General features: G+C 54.8%; 1 protein-coding gene across 2 annotated transcripts in view; it reads left to right on the top strand.

Annotated features, from left to right (window-relative positions):
• Nucleotides 1–3,773: 3,773 nt before the first annotated feature.
• Nucleotides 3,774–22,627, top strand: part of TBX4 (T-box transcription factor 4) — a 33,246-nt gene continuing 14,392 nt past the window's right edge. Inside the window, exons 1-5 of one of the 2 annotated variants that reach the window (XM_012445402.2) lie at nt 3,774–3,933; nt 7,853–8,041; nt 8,892–8,986; nt 17,117–17,236; nt 18,759–18,906. In XM_012445402.2, the coding sequence (XP_012300825.2) occupies nt 7,856–8,041; nt 8,892–8,986; nt 17,117–17,236; nt 18,759–18,906 (549 nt within the window). In that variant the 5' untranslated portion in view covers nt 3,774–3,933; nt 7,853–7,855. Of the gene's footprint in view, nt 3,934–7,852; nt 8,042–8,891; nt 8,987–17,116; nt 17,237–18,758; nt 18,907–22,627 lie in introns of those variants that run through there. The other variant, XM_012445401.3, reaches the window with a different exon arrangement.

Raw genomic sequence — 22,627 nt, 5'->3', positions numbered from 1 at the left:
TTGGCTCACCGCAACCTCTGCCTCCCAGGTTCAAGCGATTCTCCTGCCTCTGCCTCCTGAATACTTGGGACTACAGGAGTGAGCGACCATGTTTGGTAAATTTTTGTATTTTTAGTAGAGACAGGGTTTCACCATGTTGGCCAGACTGATCTCAAACTCCAGACCTCAAATGATCCGCCCACCTTGGCCTCCCAAAGTACTGGAATTACAGGTGTGAGCCACTGCACCCAGCTAAGAATCTCCTTTCAAAATTTAGGGCCAGGACAAAGTCTGTTCCTTCACCATTCACCAAAGACACTGTTTCCACATTTCTGATATGGAGAACTACCATTTCGCTCTGCTGCTCATAAGCCAGATTTTATTCTCAATTCTAATAACTTTGTCAGCATTTAATGATAGCATGTATACTTTCTCCTTTTTCCTTGATCCTAATGTGTTTTTCTACTTGTGTTTTTATTAGCTAATTTTGGTTATTTGGTTTTCTTGGTTTGTTTGTTTGTTTGTTTAACCTTACTAACTTTATATTTGCTGCTGCCCACAGCAGCCGTATCACATTACCTGCTAGTCCCCAGAGCTGCCCCGGCCACCAGCTCTGTGACATCGTAGCCCAGAAATGGGCTAGTCAGCAAGCAGCACCCCCTCCCCTCCCAGGGGGCCATAGAGAATGCCCCCTCCCTTCCCAGCCCTCACACTAGCAGCTGAGGCTGGGTCACCCCTCCTGCTTTCCCACAATAGAGCTTTCTATGTTCAGCCATGCTACACAGGCACTGTTTCGCCCTAGCCCTCCTCTCCAGCACCTCTCTGTGGGGGGCTGGACCCCGCCTCCTCCCCGGCTTGGAGGCAGACACAGGTTGCCTTGCAAGACACGACCCGACCCGGCACCTACCACGGAACGGCTCCAAGGCCCCTGGGCCCCTCTACAGCCTTTTGGGGAAAGGAGAAAGGTAGAATACATGTTTGGAATACTTGGGAGTGGTCTCTATCAGCCACCTACCACGTGTCAGGCATTTACAGGCGTTAATTTAGGCAATCCTCACAATGAGCTAGGAGGTTGGTGTAATCAGACGCATTTTCTATGGGCATTAAGGGACTTGCCCAAGGTCACCTAGCTGCAAAATGGTGAGCAAGGAATCAGAGCCAGATTTCAAAACTAAGGTCAGCCTGTTACCAAACCTGAGCACTTTCTCCCAAGACAACCCAAATCAGTGTGACAGATGCGTGGTATGTCATTTATTTGTTTAGCTAGTTGAGGAAGACTTTTATACTTGGAACGCCTCAAAGTAGTTTTGGAGAAAAAAAACTGGTCTTTTCCTCTTCCACACAGGCTCTTTTTCAGCAAATACTATGCAGCATCCATTATAATCTTTTCTATTATTTTACATAGAACTAAGAAGAAAAAACGCTGCTAATTAAGCTATGACACACCATTAGATCATCAGATGCATCCCAGTTTCAGAGTTATCAGAATGTAAAAAATGTGTGTCTTAGAGTCAGTGGACTGAGGTATTCCATTCTAATAATGGGGAATGTGCATACAGAGCCTCTCTCGCTTACTCACTTGGTGGCTGTTTTTCCCCTTCCTTTTCACTGCCAAAAGCTTACCTGTTCCTTCCATATCTCATTTCTCCACGTCATCATGAACTTGTTGATGTTAATTTAGACTGTCTGCCATGAGTCTCCAGAAAGTCTTGCACTTATAAGAAGGTTCCAGTCTAGCTTTTTTTTTTTTTTTTAAATTAAAGAGCTATACTATATGGTCTCATTATGAACGTCCTCCAATGATTGTCAACAAATTCTTTCCAGAGTCTGGCCTAACTCTAGTCTTCCCGTAGTACCTGGTGATTCACTGCCTTCCCTGTTCACCATTTCACACAGTAGTTGGTTGGTTAGTCTGTATACTATTTATTTGCAAGGGATTTCCCTACAGGCTGTTGGAGAGGACTTGGGAGGGGGCTTGCGAGCAGAAGCTGAGGCATGTCATCCAGATCTCCCTACCACAGGAAACACGACTCCCCAGGCATCTCCTGAAATGCCAGGGCCTTCCTTTTCTCCATTCCAGGAGTCCGCAGGATTGGGGAAGGATGCAGCTTCTCCACTCCTGTTAGATATTACTTCCCCTCCCTGGTTTGAGACTCCATGAGAAGAGTGGTGATGGAGTGGTGGGATCTGGTACTATAAGGGTGCTAGGGATCTGAGCAGTGGTGCACTGATGAGCTGGTTTTCAGGCTCCTGACAGCAGCAGCAACTGGCTTTTCTGAGTTGGTGTTTTGCTTCCGCCTTTGAGTGCCGGGTGGTAAAGGAGGCATTGATGCTGGCTTTCCATTTCCTAGCATTAGAACAGGGTCAGACCCACCCAGGAAAAGAATTTCCCCAACCCCTTCCCTTCAAGCTGATTTTGAGGTCAAAATCCGGAAAGAGACAGAGGCTGGTTGAGGACACAGGTGGAGGGATGGAGGCAGCCCATGCTAAGCGCCAAGGGACCACTCTGGGGATCCTGTCTGATGAAAATTCTGGGGCCTTTGCAGATGGGTGGGCAGGCTTATTCCTGTCCCAGGATTCTGGGCATATGACAGGTGGGGAGGCTGGGGTAGAGGCTGGGGTCCACATGGGTCTGTCTGCCAGTGGAACTGCAGAGTCCTGTGGCAGGCACAGACAGAGAAACACGGGTAGAGGCTGGGCAGGGAGGTCTAGGCGCTGAGCAGGCCTCCCTTTCTGAGGCGGGAAGAACCGGCTGGCTCGGTGCAGGACGCTCCCCAGTCTCCATTTCCTAGACCAGGGCAGGCATTGGGCTTCCTCTTCAGCTCTCCAGGATCTCAAGGAGCTGCCGCGGAATCCTGGCCGTGGGCCGCAGTTTCCCCAGGAGGCTCTGCCAAGCCTGGCACCTTCCAGCCCGGCCTGGGCTCGGTCAAGGCCTGAGCCGGACTCGGCCCCGACTCAGAGGCCGACCCAGCACCTCCCCGCCGCCGCCGCCCCGCGCCAGGCCACCGGGCTTCCTCTCTGGTCCTCACCCCTGACCTCCGCGGCCGACTCCGAGGCGCGCCAGGCCGGGTCCAACGCCCGCGGCCCCCTCGGCCAGACAAGGAGGGCGGGTGAGCAGAGGGGCCGCGCCCAGACCAGGCCGTGCCCAGGTCGCCCTGAGCGTGCCCGGGCCTAGAGGTGCGAGGCCGCGTGGTGGGCATGGTCGGGAAGCAGAGCGTGGGCCTGGGAGGCGCGTGTGCGCCTCGACCTCGGGACCCGAGCTCCCAAATGAACGGCGCGTACGGCTGGGAGCTGGGCTCGGGGAGCCGGGCTCTGCGAGCGGGGAGCCCGCGGCCGGGGGTCGGTGGAGGCTGCTGCCTGGAATCGGGCGCTGGCAGGCGGGGGCCAGGCCCGGCCATGGAGCGCCCCATTCTTTGGGCACGGCGGGGCCGGGCGAGCCCTCCTGGTTGTCGAGCCACGGCTGAGAGCCGCGCGGCTGCTGGTCCTCGCTTGCCGCCGCTCTAATCTAAACCATGCGGGGCTCCCAGCCCCTACCCGGGCCCCGGGGCCCGAGGGCCAAGGGGAGGGCACTGGGCCGCGCGGTGGAGGAGCCGGCGGCTCGCGTAGGGCTCGGGGTCCCGGGGACCGCGACGCCGGGGAACCCTGGAGCCCCCCTCCCTGGGGGACAGCGGGCGCGGACTGATTGACGGCGGCGACGTCAGCGCGGGGGGGGAGGCGGCCCCGGAGGGAGGGAGGGAGGAGGAGGAGGGAGCTGAGGCCCCAAAGTGCAGCCTAGGAGATCAAGGGCCCGCTCCAGAGCCGGGATGTGTCCAGCCCCGAGGGCACGGCGGGCAGCGGGACCCTGACCCAGCGCCACGGAGTCGGAGCCCCGGCCGGCCGACCCACTCTCCTTGGACCCGAGTCTGCAGGGGACCTCGGGCCGCTGTTGCCTCCGCATGCGGCACCGCAATTAGGGTGAGTGTCGGTTCCAGCCGAGTGGGGACGAGCTGGGAGTGCGGGGCTGGGGCCACAGGGGTTCAGGGTTAGGCTGCAGGGTCGAGGAGGATGACCTGGAAAGGGGTGAGTAACGCGACCCGGGGAAGAACTTCAGGGGCGGTCAAGGTTGCAGGAAGGCGGCGCGAAGTGCCTTCAGTCGGGTTGCTGCCTCGGCCCGACAACCAGTAGTTGGGGCACAAGCCCTTCTCTCTGAGTAACGCGACGAATTGGGTCTAGGGACCCAAAAGCCTAGAAACGGTAGCGCCAGCACCCTAAGAACAGGGCCAAGCCGTGACAGGCGGAGCGGTGCCCTGGAAATTGGTGTTTGCAGAATGAATGTGCAAGGCCAAGAAAGAGGGCCGGGTACTGAAGCGAAAATCCATGTAGAAATGTGAGTGATCAGAACATTGGACTCAGAGCCTTTGATGCAACAAGATAGTCAAAATTAAAACAAGGAGCATTATATATAAATAATGGTCGATGATTAAAGATAAGAGAATGTGAGCAATTACTAAAGAAAGGGCTAATGGCATAACTGATATAACACGTGAACTTTCAAATAATAAAATCATAGTCACTTTCAGAATCAAGTGAAAATAGTAATCACAGTTTTAGAAGGATTAAAGACAAAGTAATTCTAAATAGAGGAACAATTTAAGGACTGTTGTATTAAAACCAATACATTAATACAACACATAGTAATAGTGTAACAAATTACTGAACTGTAGGAAACTAAGAAACTATAGGAGAAAGATGAACAATGAAAATACTATTAAGAGAAATACTATTAATGGTAGTGATAGAATAATATATTATTGATACTATAGTGAACTATTAAAACAAGTATTAACTAAAATCTTAGGAGCAATAGTAATATAAATAAAGGCATATTAACGAGAATTGCTGGAGTAATATGACAATTTATGACCAATGTATGAATAGTCACAAGAACATTATAAATAATGGTTGATTAATAAGAAGTATTGTACCAATGTGATGAAAAATAATCAGAGTATTAAGAGCTACAGCAATATTACAAAGTATGACAAAATAACAAGAGGTAATGATGTGATGAAAAATAGCCAGCAAATTAAGATCTGTAACATTACAAATAATTACAAAGTAACAAGATATTGTCAGGGTGTCTGGAAAAAATAATACCTGGAGCGTTATGAGCAAGCCTAACAAAACAAATTGTGGTTAGATAACAAGAAGTATTATAAAGACGTGAAGAAAATTAACATGAATTTTGAGAACAATTATATGACAAGTTACAGTAAACAAGAAGTTATTGAAACAGCGTGACAAAGTGTAAACCAAATGAAGAGCAAGCAACAGAAACGTAGTAGGGATACAACGCAAAAATAAAAAATAATAATAGATTAACCGTGACCTATTGGAACACTATGTCACCTCGATATTGGTGATAGTATTATAAATGTGCCAGGCGGCCCTGAAATGATAGAACAGTGACAGGAAAACAACAAATGTAATAACGGTAAACTAACGAATCAAACCAGGGCTTTAACCACGCAGTATTAAAGACACAAAGTAGTCATAATCCACGCGGTAGGATATTCTCAACTTTCCCAAACTGACCAAATACTACTCTGACAATAACCACAATTAAAATATTTTAAAATAGCATGAAGTAATAACAATTCCCCCAGTGCAAGACACATATCACCAGTAACCCAACAGTGAAAAGAAAAAGCCTGTCCTCTTTGTAAAACGAGGCAGCTGAAAGCAATGGACCCCATCGCAAAGGGAGCGGAGGCTGGAGTGGACGTGAAGGGTGAGCGCGGAGCGCGGAGCGCGGCCGGGGCTGAGTGCGGGATCCCGCAGTGCCGGCGTCCGAGCGCGCCCAAGCTCGAGGTCTGAGAGGACCGCGGGGACGGCCGCAGGGCTGGAAAAAAAGGAAATTGATGGGGAGCTTCGGAGGGGGCAAGCTGTGGCGAGGTCAGGAAGTGGCTTCGTGGCCGAGAGAAAAGGAAGAGGCAAACCAAGAGCCCGGGAAATAGCACCGCGCAGGCCTCGTCCCCAGTCCTAGCTGCGGGACCTGCGTCGGTGGACAGGGGCTGGGAAGGAGCTCCTCACGGGCAGGACCGAGCACGTAGGACTGAGAGCGCAGGGCACGAGCCGCGGAGCTCCGCTGCACAGCTCCGGGTGTGACGAGAGCTCCACAGAGGACCCCGTGGAGCTCTCGTCACACCCGGAGCTGTGCAGCGGAGGCCATGCGGGCCATGCGCGCCATGCGCGAGACGCCTCCTCCTTGCATCCCGCAAGCCGCCACACGTGGGACCAGCCTATCGATCGGTCGCTAGCGCCGATCCCGCCGGGGCCCCAGACATAGTCGGACCCAGCGCGCTGGCCCAAGCGGGGCCTCACTAAGGCAGCGGGCCCCTGTGCAGGGACTCCTGCGTTTCAGAGGTTCGGCGCCCCGGCTCACACGTGCCGGAGGCGGGTGCTGGCGCTGGCCATGTCCAGCGAGTCTCACTCCCTGCGGCTGTAGCCGAATACTGGCCCGCCTGTCAGCCTTATCTTTATGGGTTTTTCCCAACCCGGACTGGCCCCGGCCCCTTTTTATCTCCTCGGTTGCACTTGGCTTGTTTACTTTGCGAGGCCCTGGGAGTCGAAGTCTAGTCTGGGGATGAGGAGGCCTCGGAACAGAATGGGCGAGAGGCCTGAGCCCCGGGATGCTCCCAGAGGGCCCGGGGAGAACGGGAAGAAGGTAGGAGAAGAAAGGCAGAAAGGCGGAGCATTCGGCCCAAAGAGGGGCCCTCGGACCTGCAGAAAGCCCCACTGGAGCGCCCAGGTCCAGCAGGATGGGGAAGAGCGGCGAGGTGGAAAGAGGCAGCGGAGGGAGCGGGGCACACCCCTAAGGGATGCGGGCAGGCTGGTCTCTCAGGCTGGGCTCTCATCCCGATGCCCCAGGACCTGCTTCAGGCAGGGAGCAGACACCTGGGTAGGCGAGTGAATCGGCCAAGGCACCCGGAGAAATGTAGCTGTGCCAGGCAGGGCTAAGTGGTTCCTGTGAATGGGCCCAGCCTACTGGCCTGGTTCTTGGCTGGGAAGGTTGTGGGTCTTTAGGCCCAAAGCAGAGCCCTGTGGCGCTAAAGTGTGCCTGAGTAAGCTTGTGGTGCGAACGCCAGCGCCAGGCAGGGAGGCCCTGGTCAAGGGCAGGGCCTGGATCAGTCACCCAGGAGAGTGTGGCTGCTCAGGCGAATGGGATGCTGTGTGAGGGGCTGTGTTTGGGTGTGAGGATGTCTGTGCTAGAATGGGAAGAGGGTGTCTGTGGACGGCGAATGTGCTGGAGTGAAACCTTTGGTTCAGGAAGTCTCTGCCTCAGTGCTGCTCTCTGAGAGGCTGAGTGAGGGCAGATGGGTGAGGTGAGCCTGAGGGGCTGCCCAGTCCGAGGCCCTCTCTGCACACAGGTATGGAGCTGCAGAAGCCTGGCTCTCCTTTCCTACATGGCCAGGAAGTGTCCTGGCTGTCCTGGGACCTACAGAGAGGCCTGGACCCCAGTTACTGGGGAACAGCCGAGACGACCCAGGCCTCAGGCTCCACCTGAGCCCAGTAGGAGGGACTCGGGGTGCAGCTGGGGCAATGCCGAGAGGGCGGTCCCTCCTCCAGACCTACTCATCACAGAACCCCACACCCAGGGGTAGGCAAACACTGAACTGGCGCAGACCCTCCCAGGTCCACAGCCCGAAGGGAGGAGACGAGGGACCTGCCCTCCATGCAGGCTCCCTCCTCCAGCTCAGGAGGGGGCGGGGTCCACGTGTGCCAGGGCAGCCTCTGCGCCCCGCACGAAGCCCCTGGAACGGCTGGAGAGGGCCACGGGGCCTCTGGCGAGCGTGGACCTGAGCGAGTGACTCGTTGTATGCTGTACCCGCAGGAGATGCTGCAGGATAAAGGCCTGTCCGAGAGCGAGGAGGCCTTCCGGGCCCCGGGCCCAGCGCTCGGCGAGGCCAGCGCCGCCAACGTCCCCGAGCCCGCGCTGGCAGCACCAGGTCTCAGCGGAGCCGCGCTAGGCAGCCCCCCTGGCCCCGGGGCCGACGTCGTCGCCGCCGCCACCGCGGAGCAGGTAGGGCTGCGCCAGCCGTCGGGTAAAAGTCGGGCGTCGGTCTGCCTGCGGGGCCGCCTGTGTTTGTCATTCCGTCTGATTGTCGGCAGGACTCGCTTTCGGGGGAACCTGGGTAGGTTCAGGACGGTCTGCCTATTCGTTCTCCACTGGGCAGGGCTCACTCTCTCTGCCTTCTGGGTCCTTCTCCACTTTGAGCCCTCGGGGCTACTCTGGGACGAGCTAGAGATAGAGACAGATGAGAAAGGGAGTAAGAGAGAGGGAGATCCCCGGAGCACCGAAGCCAGCCAGGACCAAGTGTCCAGCCTCAACAACCCGGAAAGGGCCTGGGACCAAGCAGAGGGCAGGAGGAGGCGACCCCGCAGATGCGCATGGGAGCCGCTGCGGGGCTCCGAGGTCTCTGGGACATCGCCGAGGGACTTCACAGTGATAATCGGACGATCACAGCGCGCGGGATGCCGCCTGGGCATCTATGTGCACTATCTGCAGGCGAGAGCCTGGCCGAGGGTGCGTGCGCCTCTCCCTGCCTGTGTCTGCCCCGCGAGCCTGTGGCGGTGGCCCGCCACGGAAATGTTCTTGAGTGTGCAGGAGTGTCGTCTAACCTGCGCCGGCCACTGTGTGTCCTCTGCGGGTCCCTCCGTAGGTGCACCTTCAAAAGAGGGTGTTTTAGCCACCGGTTAATTCTTTTAAATTCACGAATAGTTCAAAATCATTCGGTGAAACGAAATCTGGAGGCGTGGGCTCCGGGCGGGTAGGGTTCCGCACAGCTTTTCGGGTCTGGTTCTTCTTTCCTCAGGCTCCGCGTGGAGCCCTGGGCCAGGCAGACACGAGTCCCTCTCCCTCCCATCCCCAGACCATCGAGAACATCAAGGTGGGGCTGCATGAGAAAGAGCTCTGGAAGAAGTTCCACGAGGCGGGCACCGAGATGATCATCACCAAGGCGGGCAGGTCAGCGCTGGGAGATTTGCTTCTGGGGATGGCGGTGGGGAGCAATGGGGGCCACGGGGTCCCTTAGAAGTCCTCTTGGGCCCGGCCTGGTGGCCTGTGGGAGTCCTCTCTGCCTCCTCCAGCCTCAGTGCCACCTCCCTCCACAGCTGGGGACTGGACCGCCAAAGCCCACAGGGGGCCACCACAGCCCCGCGGGCCTTGCTGTGGAAGACCAAGGGGAGGGGCAGCGCTATGTAAATGAATGCAAACAGGGACTGGGAAGCCCAAAGTCCCAGTGCCAGCACTTTGGCCCTCTGGGGGCCTGCTTTGTCCTCCTCTCTTCGAGGACCCCCGAAGGTTTCTTGGGAATGCATTGATTGGAGACCCTGAGATGCCTCTCAGCAGATGGGGAGAGGAAACTGGACTTTGCTGTTCAGTATTCATACATATTCGTGAGTGACTAGAACCCCAAGCTTGTCATCTCAGGGGCGCAGCTCTTCCGTTTCCATCCCCACTGGCCAAAGGGAAAACACCACGCTGGGCTCCGTGTGTGTTGCTGGGAGAGCGGCTCTCGGTGGCTGCCAGAGAAGGATGATTTATAAAGTGGAAACATCTTTAAAATGCGCTGGTGTCTGTGGGAGAGAACAGGGAGGAGAGGATGAGAGGAGGCATATTCACAGGCGGGGGAGTGAGAGACTCAGTGGGGCTGGTGTCTGGGGTGGGGGCAGGAGTGTGGAGGAGAGCAGTTGTCAGGGGAAGGCGGATTGCCCTAGACAGACGCTGGCAAGTTCAGGTTCAGGAACTCCCTCCCCACCCACTCTGCCCCTTCCACATACACACACTTGATTTCGGTCCCTGGGGACAGATTAGGTGTGAAAATGTCCCTTTGCCTGGATGTGTCTCATAATTGGGATTTCGAAGGAATAAGATGATGAAGCCTCAAGGGCCAGGAGTTTGGAGCCAGACCCTGGCGGGTGGGGGGTCCAGTTCCAACTCAGCTACTTTCATCTGTGCAACCTCAGACAAGGTACTAACGAGTCTCTGCCCCCTCCCCACTCCATCTGTAAAAGAACAGGTCTTGCCTCATACATTGTATGTAAAGCACTGAGTTCCTGTCACATGCAAGCACTCAAGAAGTGCTAGTGAATAATATGGGCAATAATTAGAGAAGTGTCTGGCATCCTGCTCAGCATTTTCTTCTACATTTTAGAGAACTTAGCTCTGCTGAACCGCTTAGGGAATGATAGACTATTCAAAGGAAACACAAAGCTGTTGGTTTGCTGTGTGCAGTGTAGGGGTGCTGTGGTCCTTCCTGTCTCTGCTCACTGGTGGGCCATATAAAGTTTTCTTTATTTTGTTGAGGGTAGAGGTCTGGGCGCTTGGCCACCCTCAGGTCTTGACCAGGGAGGTGGCATCACCACTCAGGGCCTCTATCAGGGGAGGAAGTAGGTTTACTTTAGGGCCTGAGCTTGCTGCATTTTGGAGATGGAGATAGGGAAGGAGGATGCATTAGGGGGCTGGCAGAGGATGCCACATGGAGCCGTCATTGGGGACAGCGGAAGCCAGGTGTCACAAGCCCTGCCTCTTCCTGGCTGAGTGCACTTGGGCAAGTTACAGTCTCTTTGTAGCTCAGTGGTGACTGAAGACCTATCTGCTGTCCTTTCCTTTTCTATTACTGTGAGAATCATGAGATCTATTACTAGGGAATCATGTGGATGACGCTTGGTAAATGGGTAATCCACGGGGTCAAGTGTGAAGGGGAATGGGGCTCATTCTTGTGCCTGCTGATGTGGAGAGAAGGTAAGAAGAAAGAGAAGGGTTTAGAACTTCCACTTTTAGGCAGCAGAAGTAACTTTGTCTCTTGAAAATAACTGGCCAGCATGTTCTCTGTGCATGCCTGGCCTCTGCCATTTTAAACAAAGGGCATGTTGTGGTTTTCCTCAGTGGGGTTTCCTGCATCTGCATGGGTCCTTCTCCTCTTCTCCCAACATATACACTTATGCACACACTTCCAGAGGTGGCCAGTCAGGCAGATGTTTGTGCTTGATCTCAGTTGAGGCTTAGAGATGGACCTTAGGGAATGATAATAATTTTAAAATGTCTGTGATAATGTTGGTCAATTATGGAGCCATCACAGCCTTTCCCTTGTCTGTCAGAAAGCTGTCCTTGCACCGAGTCTAGTTCTTAAGAAAATCACTAGCCTCATGCCCCCAACCCCTCACCCCTCACAGACACCCTTTCCTCCTTCATAGCTGTCCCCACCTTCAGCAATCACTTGATTGCTCTGATCTGCGTTACTCTGGCTGTGGTTCTTCAACATCCTGTCCAGTGGCTCTCCCTGCCCCCCAAAGTCTGTGTGCCTCTACTGGAACCCTTCTTGGGACATTTCCATTTCTTAGTCTGGGCCTTTCTGCTAAACCTGGAATCATAGTCTCCTAGATGGCTGGAGCTGGAGGAGAACCAAGAGAACATAAACCGAACCCCAGAGAAGCAAAGTTAGTCAGTTGCCAGGGCCACACAGGCAAAATAGATGAGGCGCCCCACCTCCAGAACACAACTCCTACTTTGATAAGTTCCCTTGATTGCTTTTTTATGGGGTCCTATTCAGTGTGGATTGTGGCTCTGCCGTAGAGACCCTGGCTGATTAGGGACATGGTAACTGCCATCTGGCTGGGCAGGAGCGGGTCCTGGAGAATCGGACCCAGAATGTTCTCAAGCCAGGTTGGGTTCTTGGGTCACAGGCTTCCTTCCTACCTTAGCCCTTTGGGTCCTTGAGAGTCTTGAAGGTCAACGGAGAGAATCCCTTTCACTGGATAGTGACTTTGAACTGCCAATCAATTTGGGCTGGTGGATAAAATGCCAGTCACCGTGTGAGCCACCAGTTTCTGAATCCTCAGCAACCTCCATGTCAGGTGCAAAATGGGGGCCACAGCCCACTGCAGCCCATCTCAGCCTCTCAGGTCTCTGCGCCCAGAGGGTTCATGCTGATAACTGCAGACAGCAGATCCCTCTCTCGGCCTCCTCACATCCCTGCCAAGCTTGATCCATGTGAGAAATTGCATTTTCTCCCAAACATAGATAAAAGTGAGCGCCACAAAAAAATTAAATATAAACCTCCCCAAAATGAAAATTGCCTAACTGTCTCACTGCCCTTCTCCTAGGTCATGGTTTTGCCACCAGATAAATCTCCACTATCAGCCTTCATAGCCTGTTGAGTTCAATGTTGCTTGTGTTAGTGACAGTGAATTTGCGTTTGAAAAATGAACTACCGATGAGAACTCCTGTTGAACCTGTATTGTTTGTTATTCTGAGGCAAGGATTTGGCCCGGCTTAATCCGGGGCTTCAAAGCCAATTGCCCTCACTCTGTATACAGAGCGTCAGAGCCCAGTGGCGTGGATGATAAGAGAAGTAAGGGTTGAAGACACTGGGAAAGTGGGTTGGGGAGAGAGTGCTTTGATCTCTTTTTAAAGTATTTTCTGAAAGCAAAAGTCTATCAGAAGGAAGTGCCTTAAAAAAAATCTAAGAGAAGCAACTGATCTTCCAAAAAAACATCCATTCCACACACTCACCCCTCCCTCCCTCAGGGAAAATATTTCTTAAATATGCTTTGGGTGAATTAGAAAACTGTGTGTGTATGCCTCTGTGCATGTGTGTGAAACGTGGAAATTCATTTAGTAGCTTCAAAATCAGAACTCACTTGGCTACAAAAGGCTCTGTCTCAGTGTAGGCGGCACCAGCAGCCCCACTTCTAACCCCAGCCTTGGACGTTGGGCCCCGGCCTCTTCCCAGCACACCCGGGATTCCTCCTGAAGACACCCCCATTTTCCCCGACATCAGCGTTGGAGAAACAAAGAGTTTTCAGGGGACCCCTGCCGTTTTCCTGTTGTGGGTTCTTTTCAGGCTCTGGGATCCAAAAATTAAATATGTGTACACATATATACACATGGGAGGGTGGTGTACACACACATACATAATTTTTAACCTAAATGTATTGCAATGGAACATTCCTACAGAAGAGCCCACACATCTTAAGGGTGGAGCTCTACAGGCTTGCACAAAATGAACACACTCGTGTAACCTTCATCCAGATAAAGAAATAGATCACCACCACCACCGCCCCAGAATCTTTCCTGTGTGCCTGCCAGTCAGTGCCGTTCCCACCCTCCAAACCGTTCTCTAGACTGCTGACCCCTTCCGGCTGGTGTTCCCCCTACATTGAGGGAGGGTCCGTGTAGCTCTTCCTGGAGTCCCCAGGGACCTCCGAGAAAGGCGGAGCTGTGGTGGGGTTGGGGCTTGGGGGACCCTCCAGGTGGAGAGAATCTAGGGGTGCCCCCTAGTCTCTGTCCCTCTTCCCAGAAGGGGGCTGCGAGTAAGTCCGCGCCTTGAATTTGGCCACCGCTTTGGCCAGGGAGCTGCCGCGGGTCTCGAAGCGCAGTTAGCTGGAACTGGCGTGTCCCCACTCAGCAGTGAGTTCGCAGTTACGGGTTTGTTGCCAGAATAAAAAAGCCCCAAACCCTTGCCCCGCGCCCCGCGCGCCTCCAACACCGAGAAACGTCTGAGGAAGCTTATCTTAGCAGTTCATTCTAAAGCCATTTCCGAGTATGAATAGATAAAGGCTCCAGCCCCGCACCCTTTCAGAGCCTGTTTCATGATCAGAGGAGAAGTCCCGGGCTTTCATCTCCTCCCGCGCCGGTGAACAGGCGGCTTGTTTATTCCCCTGGCGGAGCCGTTTCCGCGTGTGGGTTCGGGGGAGCCCCCGCCTGTCTGGGGGCACGGGAGCCCGACGGGGCGCGGGGAACTGGGGGAGCATGGAGAGGGCGCGTGGGGCGCAGAGAGGTGAGGGGCACGTGGAAAAGGTGACAAGGGGCTGGGGAGAGGGAGGGGCCGGAGGACGAGGTGGGAGCCGGGAGAGAGTGGGGGGCGCACGGAGAAGGTGCAGGGAGGGGAGCAAGGGAGAGTGCCCCGGGGTAGGGCTTGCTGGGGCGGGCCCAGAGGTAGACTGCCGAGTGCCGGGACAGGCAGCCTTCACCGACAGCGACAGACAGCGCTGGTGGCAGGGCCTGCGTAGATACAGGGGCACTCACAGTGCCTTCCTTCTTGGTCACCCCTCCCACCCCAACACACACATGCAGGAGGCGTTGCTTTCCACCGTAGGGTGTTGGTTTTTAGGTACATTCTATGTCATAAATCACAGAAAAAATTTACATCTCACTCCATCATTTCAAACCTTTCATTAGAGAGGCAGAGCCCAGAGGAAGTCACAGCTCCCAAACCCAGCCTGGCCTCTGCCGCCTGAGGCACACGACGCTGGTGAACGCCCCAAGTCAGGCGTCTAGGCACCAACTTTAGTCACTTCAGGAACCCAAGGGCAGATGCCCATGGGGCCTTGAATTCTCCCCTCGACCCGGGCACAAGGCTGATGGAGGTGGGACAGGGGGCCTCACCTTCACAGGCAGCCCTTCCCCAACCCTGGGTGGACTCTTCCCCCTTCTGGAGTCACCTAGGCAGGGAAACGATGGTGCCTAGGGCCTCCCACCCCACCCCAGAGGGTGATCTGCATGGCTCAGAAGCAGTCCCCGAACTGGACCCTGCCAAGACCTAGACATCTGTTCCATTGAAGGCAATGGACCTCCCTGAGCCAGTTCAGCCTGAGCAGAGGGCTTTTGAATTCCCCGTTTAGACCAGACATCCCACCATCCCTCGCTGCTGCCCTAGGTAGAGTGGAATTGGTGGGCAGGGTGGGTGAGGCTGGGAGATACTCCCCTTCCCTGCGCCATTGCTCACATCTCCCTGAGGCTGTTATCAGCCAGGAATTCTGCCTGTGATCAGCTTCCAGGAGGGACCAGGTCCCAAGACACCAGTGGGGGATGCAGAGCACTGGCTCCTCAAAGGCCTTCAAGAAAGCACTTAGTCAGTGTCAGCCTGGCCTCCTGGGCTGCGGAGATGAAGCCCAGCATAGAGAAAGAGAAGGGGAAGGCCAGGGCCCCTTAGCCTCCTCTCAGCCTAGGCTATGACGCCTGCCAAAGTGGCAGTGAGCCCTCTGCTCCTGGCCCCCTGTGTGGACACCGGCCCTGGAGGGAAGCCTTGGCTGCACTCTGCTGTTGCCACCTGGAATGATTACAGGAGACAAGCTGAGCACAGGCCCCCGGTGCCAGGCCGGCCCAAGCATGGCTAGGGCTGCCCCATTTTGTGGCTGTTTCTGTGGCAGTTACAAAATGGTGGCCTGGAGGGGGCAGGATTCTTGGCCTTCCCCCAGGGAAGCGGGAGGCGAGGCAGCTGCTGCCCTTCCTGCTTCAGCTGTAGGCCCACCAGGAGAGAGGCAAGGCCAGCAAAGGGTGGTGCCGGCTCCAGCTGCGCCCCCAGGCCCCACAGAGGAGTTGGTAAGCAGGAGGCAGGGTTGGGTTCCTGAGCCCCTTACTTCCCCCATTCCTGGAGAGGGGGCGGGGTGGACATTTGAAAATGCTTTCAATTGACATCTGAGACAAATTCTTCCACACGGTTTATAAGTCCCTAGACTTGCAGCTAGAACTTCCCTCCTCCCTTCAGGCACGCACACATCCACACATGCGCACTTGCACACTCACATGCGCCCAGGCACACCGTCCCCCATCCCCACATCCCTTGCACAGGCCTCTCCTCCAGCAATAGGAAGGCATAGGCCGGGCTGGCGTGGAATGGTCGGGGTCCTGGCCTGGGCTTAGAACCTGCCAGCTTATAGAGGCCTTGACCCTTTCTGGAAGCCCTGTCCTGTCCAGGTGCACCTGGTGACAAACTAGGGGCCTCTGATCATCTGTTTGTGGCGTCTTGGACAGCTTCTCCTGGGGCCCATACTGTCTTGGGTGAGTGAGAGGCAGAGAACCACCTGACGGTTTCCCCAGAGTGGACCTGCTGGGCAGTGCACAGCACAGCTCAGGGGGGCTTAGTGTCTTCACGACGTGTGTGCAGCTAGATTTGGATCCTGTTTCTCTTGGGGGACACCTTTGTGGAAAATCAGCTGGAGGCAGAGGATGGTGTCTGAGGAGGATGGTGAGAAGTTCTGTTCTTCCCTCTGGTGAAGTCAGGGACCTGCCAACAAGGGGAGGGAGCAGTGCGGGTTTGTGTACCTGCCTTGCTGTTGTGTGTGTGTATGTGCTGAGGGGTGTGGGGAAGCCCCTTCTAGAATGTGCCCTGAACCTCAGGGCCCTGGACAGCCTCAGCATGGGCTGCAGGAAACGGCAAACTTCCTGGGTTTTGGTGAATCCATTTTCGTAGAAGTAGGTCATACCACTTCTCCGTTTACTTTGCTGAGGGTGGAGTGCAGCAGGGGTCTGTGGTCATTCACACAGCAATCTATGAGATAGGTGGTCATGCTATCCTTGTTTTAGAGATAAAGAAACCAAGGCACCGAGAGGTTCAAGCAAGTCACCTAAGGCTTGTCAGTGGGGGGCCAGGCTGTGGACCATGGCAGGTGGCTTCAGAATCTATGCCCTCTCTTATCCACGAAGCTCCTGGACCGACTTTCCCCTGATACTCAGGGTGCATAGGTCCAGGTGAGGTATCCACAGGGAAAAACTCCCCTCCTGGACACACCGGAAGAGCCCAAGCCTAGCAGGGTTTTGACAGCAGTCTCCCGTTTTCCTGTGAGTCGGTTTAAGGCCTAAGGGTTTCCACAGAGGCCTGACCCAGAGGAGGCAGCTCATTGTTTATGGAAGCAGCTGACGGGGATTTCCGGCCCCCTATAATTGCACCCCAGAACTTCAGTTGTGTCTGGGCTGGCAAAGGACAGGAGGGAAATTAAGGCAGCCAGGTTGGCATCAGAACCTGCTCCCACAATCCTGACTGGGGTCTCTGTGTTTCAGCTGTTCAAGGCACTAGCCCAAGTCTTAGGGGATTATGGGGGAGACAATAAGTGAATTTGGGAAATGGCGTAAATTCTCCTCCTAGACACAGACTGATAACTGCAAGGTTCAGACAGCAGCCAGTGGCACCTGTTCCCTGGGCAGTGCAGGCAGAGGGGGAAGTGAGTTGTGCAGGTCACACAGCTGTGACCAATGCCAGGATCACTGGCCAAAAGGGTAGTACCTGTTGGTGACCTTCTGCCCCCTCGCTCACTCTGTTCCATCTCTCCTGGTGCTCTGTCCACGCTCCGCCTCACCCCTCGGCTCCCCCAGGAGGATGTTCCCCAGCTACAAGGTGAAAGTCACAGGCATGAACCCCAAGACCAAGTATATCCTGCTGATTGACATCGTCCCCGCCGATGACCATCGCTACAAGTTCTGTGACAACAAATGGTAAGTGGACCGTCGCCGCGTCTCCCACCTTCCCTCATCCACCCACTGGCCGCACGCCCCACCTGGTGTTTGAATTTCCTGGCTACCTGAGTGACTGCCCAGATCTGCAGGCTGGAGTCCACTGCCTGGCACTGGCCCTGCCGAGGCTGAGGTGGTCAGGAATGTCTGCACGCCTGCTGCAGCTGGAGCTGGGGTTGGGCTGAAAACCAGCTGCATGTTTGGGAGTTTGGTGTATTGCAAGGGTCTCTACTCTTCTCATGGCCATGGACAGTCAGGACTTGGTGACCAAGCTGTCAGGTGACAGACAAACCGTGAACACTGGCCAGATTTAGACCGCCAGTGCTTCACTGTGGGGAAGCTGGGAGCAGTTCTCTTGGGGACATTACGAGCAGGGCCATTACCTGGTGTCTGTTGCTCCGTGTCCTCCTTGGCCTCAGGCCCCTCCAGCCATCGACTAAGTGAAGCTCTGCCAGGGGGCTGGTGGATGGGACACTTTGGTGACAGACTGAGAGACAGAGAGAGGTGAAGGGACAAAACCAAACTGGGGCCAGGTCAATACATTCTGGGCTACCTTTCATGAGGCCAACTCCTTAGTCGCTGACTGGCCGGGAGCTTGGAACAGCGCTCCAGGAGCGAGCAGCTGGCCAGGATGCTGGGCTCCATGGCAGGCGGGCCACAGAGCTGGAGAGATTGGGCTGAGGAGGTGGGGTTTGGTGGCCATGTCCTGGCAAGGGCCATGCTTCTGTTTCTTCTCTCGCTGGGCTAGATTAGAATTCAGAGCAGACTCTGGCTGAGGGGAGAGCTACCAATTAATTTCTCACCATTGTTTTGGGGACAAGCCATTTGGGAGTTGTCTAGGTCCTCTGAGAAGCTCCCTCTAAATAATATAATTTATAACATGTGACAATCATAATCATACCAGGAGTGGTGGCTCATGTCTGTAATCCCAGCTACTCTGGAGGCAGAGGCAGGAAGATGACTTGAAGGCCAGGAGTTTGAGACCAGCCTGGGCAATACAGTGAGATCTCTGTCTATAAAAAATGGAAAAAGTTAACTGCGCATGCTACTTGGGAGGCTGAGGCAGAAGGATTGCTTGAGCCCAGGAACTGGAGGCTGCAGGGAGCCATGATCATACCACTAGCATGGGTGACAGAGTGAGAAACTGTCTCTTAAAAAGAAAAAATTTTTTAATCGTAAGTGTAAATTTACACAGAAGTGCCTAAATCTCCCCACATTATCTTTGTGATTAGCCCCAGTCCTTCGAATAAATGACCTCATTTCCTGTAACCTTCTCTTTTTTTCTACTGCAGTAAAATAAAGGAGATTCAGAACTGCCCTCTCTTTCTCAGCATTCTCTCCTCTGTCCCTCATTCCGACCCCTGAAGTCCTAATTTGACAATGTGGTGGGACCAGCAGCTATTTTTTTTCTCTGGTCAATGGGGGTTTGCTCCAAGAGGGGGCAGGGAACCTGGCCTCACCAGCCCCCAGGGTAATTGCCAGCTCTTATCTGCTTTGTTGGCAGGATGGTGGCAGGGAAGGCTGAGCCGGCCATGCCAGGAAGGCTGTATGTCCACCCAGATTCTCCTGCCACGGGGGCCCACTGGATGCGGCAGCTGGTCTCCTTCCAGAAGCTGAAGCTGACAAACAACCACCTGGACCCCTTTGGCCATGTAAGGATGGGGGCTTCCTGGCCTCGGGAGGCAAGTCTGGGGCAGTATTAGGGAGGGATAAGACAGGCCAGGATAGGGATGGGGAGAATCCACTCTGGGATCCAGCTCCAGGCTTTGGCACTCGCTGACCAGTTTAGGGAAGGAGCTCAAGCCTCTGAGTCCTGCAGAGAGCTGGACTTCCCGGCCACTTACTGGCTGGGTAACTCTGGGCAATTGTCTCAGCCTTTTTGAACCCCACTTTCCTTGTCTAGAAAATGGAGATGACCATATGTACCTTTCATGTTGTGAGACTTAAATGAGAGGGTATACAGGAAGCACTTTGCACACTGGAGGTGCTAAATAAATGGCAGCTGTGACGACAAAGGTGACGGGCCACATCTCAGCTGCAGTTCCCCCAAATCTGGACTTGCTGGAACATAACACAAGATAAGTAAGCCTTTCTGAGCAAGAGTCACCGATGCATTCCGAAGCCCCTCTGTGGCGTGCACCGTCTCCCTGGCCTGACAGCTGCCTGCTTCTGGAAGGAAAGGCCTTGCCCTGGCTCTGGTGTTAGCTCCTGCTGGGTCTGGCCTGGCCCTCGCAGAAGAGGTTCTGAAGCCCCAGGGATGCTGCTGACGGCCCATCCAGGCTGCCCAAGCTCATTCTTTCCCCATCTGGCCCTGGCAAGGCTACAAAAAAGAGATTTTTATGTGGAAATTTTTAGCTCAAGTGTGTGGCAAACAGAAGTCTGGCGACCTGGTACTATCCGCCAGGGCACAGGCCCCGCCCCTCAAGACTGCCCGTGCTTACTGGGGCGTGCAGGGTAGGGGTGGTGGAGGCCCCCGAGATGCAGGCGTGGCTGGTGGGGTTCCGGGATGCACAAGTATGTCTCGCTTTTATGCCCCAGCTCTAGTTCTGGGCAGCTGTGTGCTGTCAGGATACCTGAATCATAGTTCCTTATGGAAAACTCCAGCCATCCTTCTTTTCTGAGTGATGGGTATGTAACTGGCAATGAGCTTCTAGTTTTAATTTCTCAGAATCTGTTCAGTTCTCTTCTGAGTCATTGGTGAGCTGTAAACAAGCAGCTGGGAGCATGCTTAATTAACGCCACCAACTCCTGCCTTATCTTATCTGGTTTGTGAGTCCCTATACTGGGTTTCCCATACAGGGCAGGCCCATGCCCAAAGGGGAGGATCGGCCAAGTTCCCGCCTCCCTGAGCCCCAGGGCGTTTCAGCTGAGAGGCAGAGGGGCTTCCTGGGTCTCCCTGGGCCCCCATCCTGGTCAAGACTTTGTTCCCAGTCAACTCCTACCTGACTTCCCGTGCTTGGCCAGGCTGTGGCACCAACTCAAAAGGGTAGGGAGGGCCTCTGTGTTGGGAGGCTAGGGAACCTGGCCCATGACTGCACACACACACAGACCCCATGGGGGGTGAATACAGAGCTGCATCTTTAGGTGGCCATTAGTCCCTAGGGACCCAAGCCTGGAGAGGATTTTGGACGTGGCAGCTTGTTGTCAGGCTCCCAGCTCCAGGGATGCCTCAGAGGACCTCTAGAAAGTGAGAGGGAGGCCGGGCGTGGTGGCTCACGCCTGTAATCCCAGCACTTTGGGAGGCCAAGGTGGGTGGATCACGAGGTCAAGAGGTCGAGACCATCCTGGTCAACAAGGTGAAACTCCGTCTCTACTAAAAACACAAAAAATTAGCTGGGCATGGTGGCGCGTGCCTGTAATCCCAGCTACTCAGGAGGCTGAGGCAGGAGAATTGCCTGAACCCAGGAGGCGGAGGTTGCGGTGAGCCGAGATCACGCCATTGCACTCCAGCCTGGGTATCAAGAGCGAAACTCCGTCTCAAAAAAAAAAAAAAAAAAGAGATCGAGACCATCCTGGTCAACATGGTGAAACCCCGTCTCTACGAAAAATACAAAAAATTAGCTGTGCACGGTGGCGCATGCCTGTAGTCCCAGCTACTCAGGAGGCTGAGGCAGGAGAATTGCCTGAACCCAGGAGGAGGAGGTTGCGGTGAGCCGAGATCGCGCCATTGCACTCCAGCCTGGGTAACAATAGTGAAACTCCATCTCAAAAAAAAAAAAAAAAAAGAAGAAGAAAAAAGAAAAAAAGAAAAAGAAAGTGAGAGGGGAGGGAGTTAAGGGATGGAAAGCTGGGCCTTCTTTAGGAAGTGGGAGAGAGCGCTCTGGCCTTCACAGCCCAGCAGTAGCTTTTCCCAGCCTGGCTAACCTCTTCAGTGTCTCTCCGCGGGTCTGTGAGTGATCTGTGATAACCCTGCATAGAAGTCAGGGCCACTGAGGATGCTCGATGGGCTTGTGATGCCCCTGGCTGCACCCTCATGCCTGCCTGGGGCTTCCCTTGTCTTGGCGATAGGGCTACTCCCCACGAGAACTCAGCTTTCTCCTGGACGAGTGGGATGTGGAGCATCTTCCTTCTCCCTTTATCCCTACACTTACCCAGTTACTTGCAGCTTATTGGCTACAACAGCCCTGAGGGTATGGCAGGGCCCAGGTACTGTCTCGGATCCCAGCCTTCTGCTTCCCGGCCCAGTGTTCTCTGGGCTTCTCCACTGCCTTTCTGTACCCAGGGCTCTAGAGTCACCTATTTAGATATCGTCAGCCCTGAAGAGCGAGCAGCCCCTGGTCATTCAGACAAGGGCTATGGAGGGACATATCGGGGCACAGCAGCCCATTCGGCTGCTGACTTTCTTCTGGCCCTTGGTCCATGCCCGTGGAAGTGGTGAGCTCCCATTGAAGGGTGAAGGAGTCGCCCTTCTTGGCTTCTCAGTGCAGGAGCCTGGGGAAAAGCCATGTTGTATTGGGACTTGCCCTTCCTTCTGCACAACCCACTCCCACGTTTTCAGTTTGCCCTGAAAGCTTCCAGGCCTCAAGGCACTATCATCTATCGCCACGGGGATTTGGACTTTTCCTGGGGATCCTCATGGTATCCCAGGAGCTGGAGCAGCTGCCTCCTATCAGCAGCCCTCACACCTGACTCCTGTCCAAAGGGGCAGGCTCTCTCCATGCAACAGCCCATGAGAGTGGCTGTGGCATCATCTTGGGTCCCAGCAGGGGGACTCAGTGTTCTTCTAGCTTGGAGATCCTCAGGCCCAAGCCACCCCATCCCAGGAGATGAGCAGGGTGGCTGGGAGGCCATGTGTCTGTTCACTGGTGCATTAAGGCCTCAAAGAGCAGGAAGCACCGACTGTCGGGGGTGAGGGTGTAGAACAGCCATGTTGGGATAATCCAGTTTTCCTGGTTTCCCTGTCGTTCAAGATTCCCTCCTTCCACGAATGCTGCTCTGCTCTGAAGTCTGAGGACCTAAGGTCCAGTTGACGTGTTGGGCGTGGTAGCCAGTCCTGTGTGGCAGATGGAGCCCTGGAACAGGAACCCCTCAGACCACATGGCCAGAACCTCCTGAAACGCAGGACTGGGCTCTGACGAGAAACTCCTTGTGGGTTTTTGCTGTGGGATTAGGAAAGCCCTCACAACAGAAACCCACAAGGAAACCCAGTCCAAACCTTGGAGGGCAGGTTCAGGAAAGCAGATTCAGAGTCTGACCATCGGCACCTGGGAGTCAGCTCCAGTCCCGAGGTTGGGGCAGGCCAGGAGCAGAAAGGACCACAGGGTTGGGGCTGGATGCACTGCCTCCAGGTGGCCTGAATTCAGCTTTGCTTCTGCTGTTCTGCTGGCCACAAAGCTGCCTGCCTATTGTCCCCTCCAGCCTGCCATTCCCTCC

Source organism: Aotus nancymaae, unplaced genomic scaffold (assembly GCF_030222135.1).
Source record: "Aotus nancymaae isolate 86718 unplaced genomic scaffold, 86718_ANA_hifiasm-v0.15.2.pri h1tg000018l, whole genome shotgun sequence".
Lineage (NCBI taxonomy): Eukaryota > Metazoa > Chordata > Mammalia > Primates > Aotidae > Aotus > Aotus nancymaae.
This window is presented reverse-complemented; position numbering and strand designations above follow the sequence as displayed.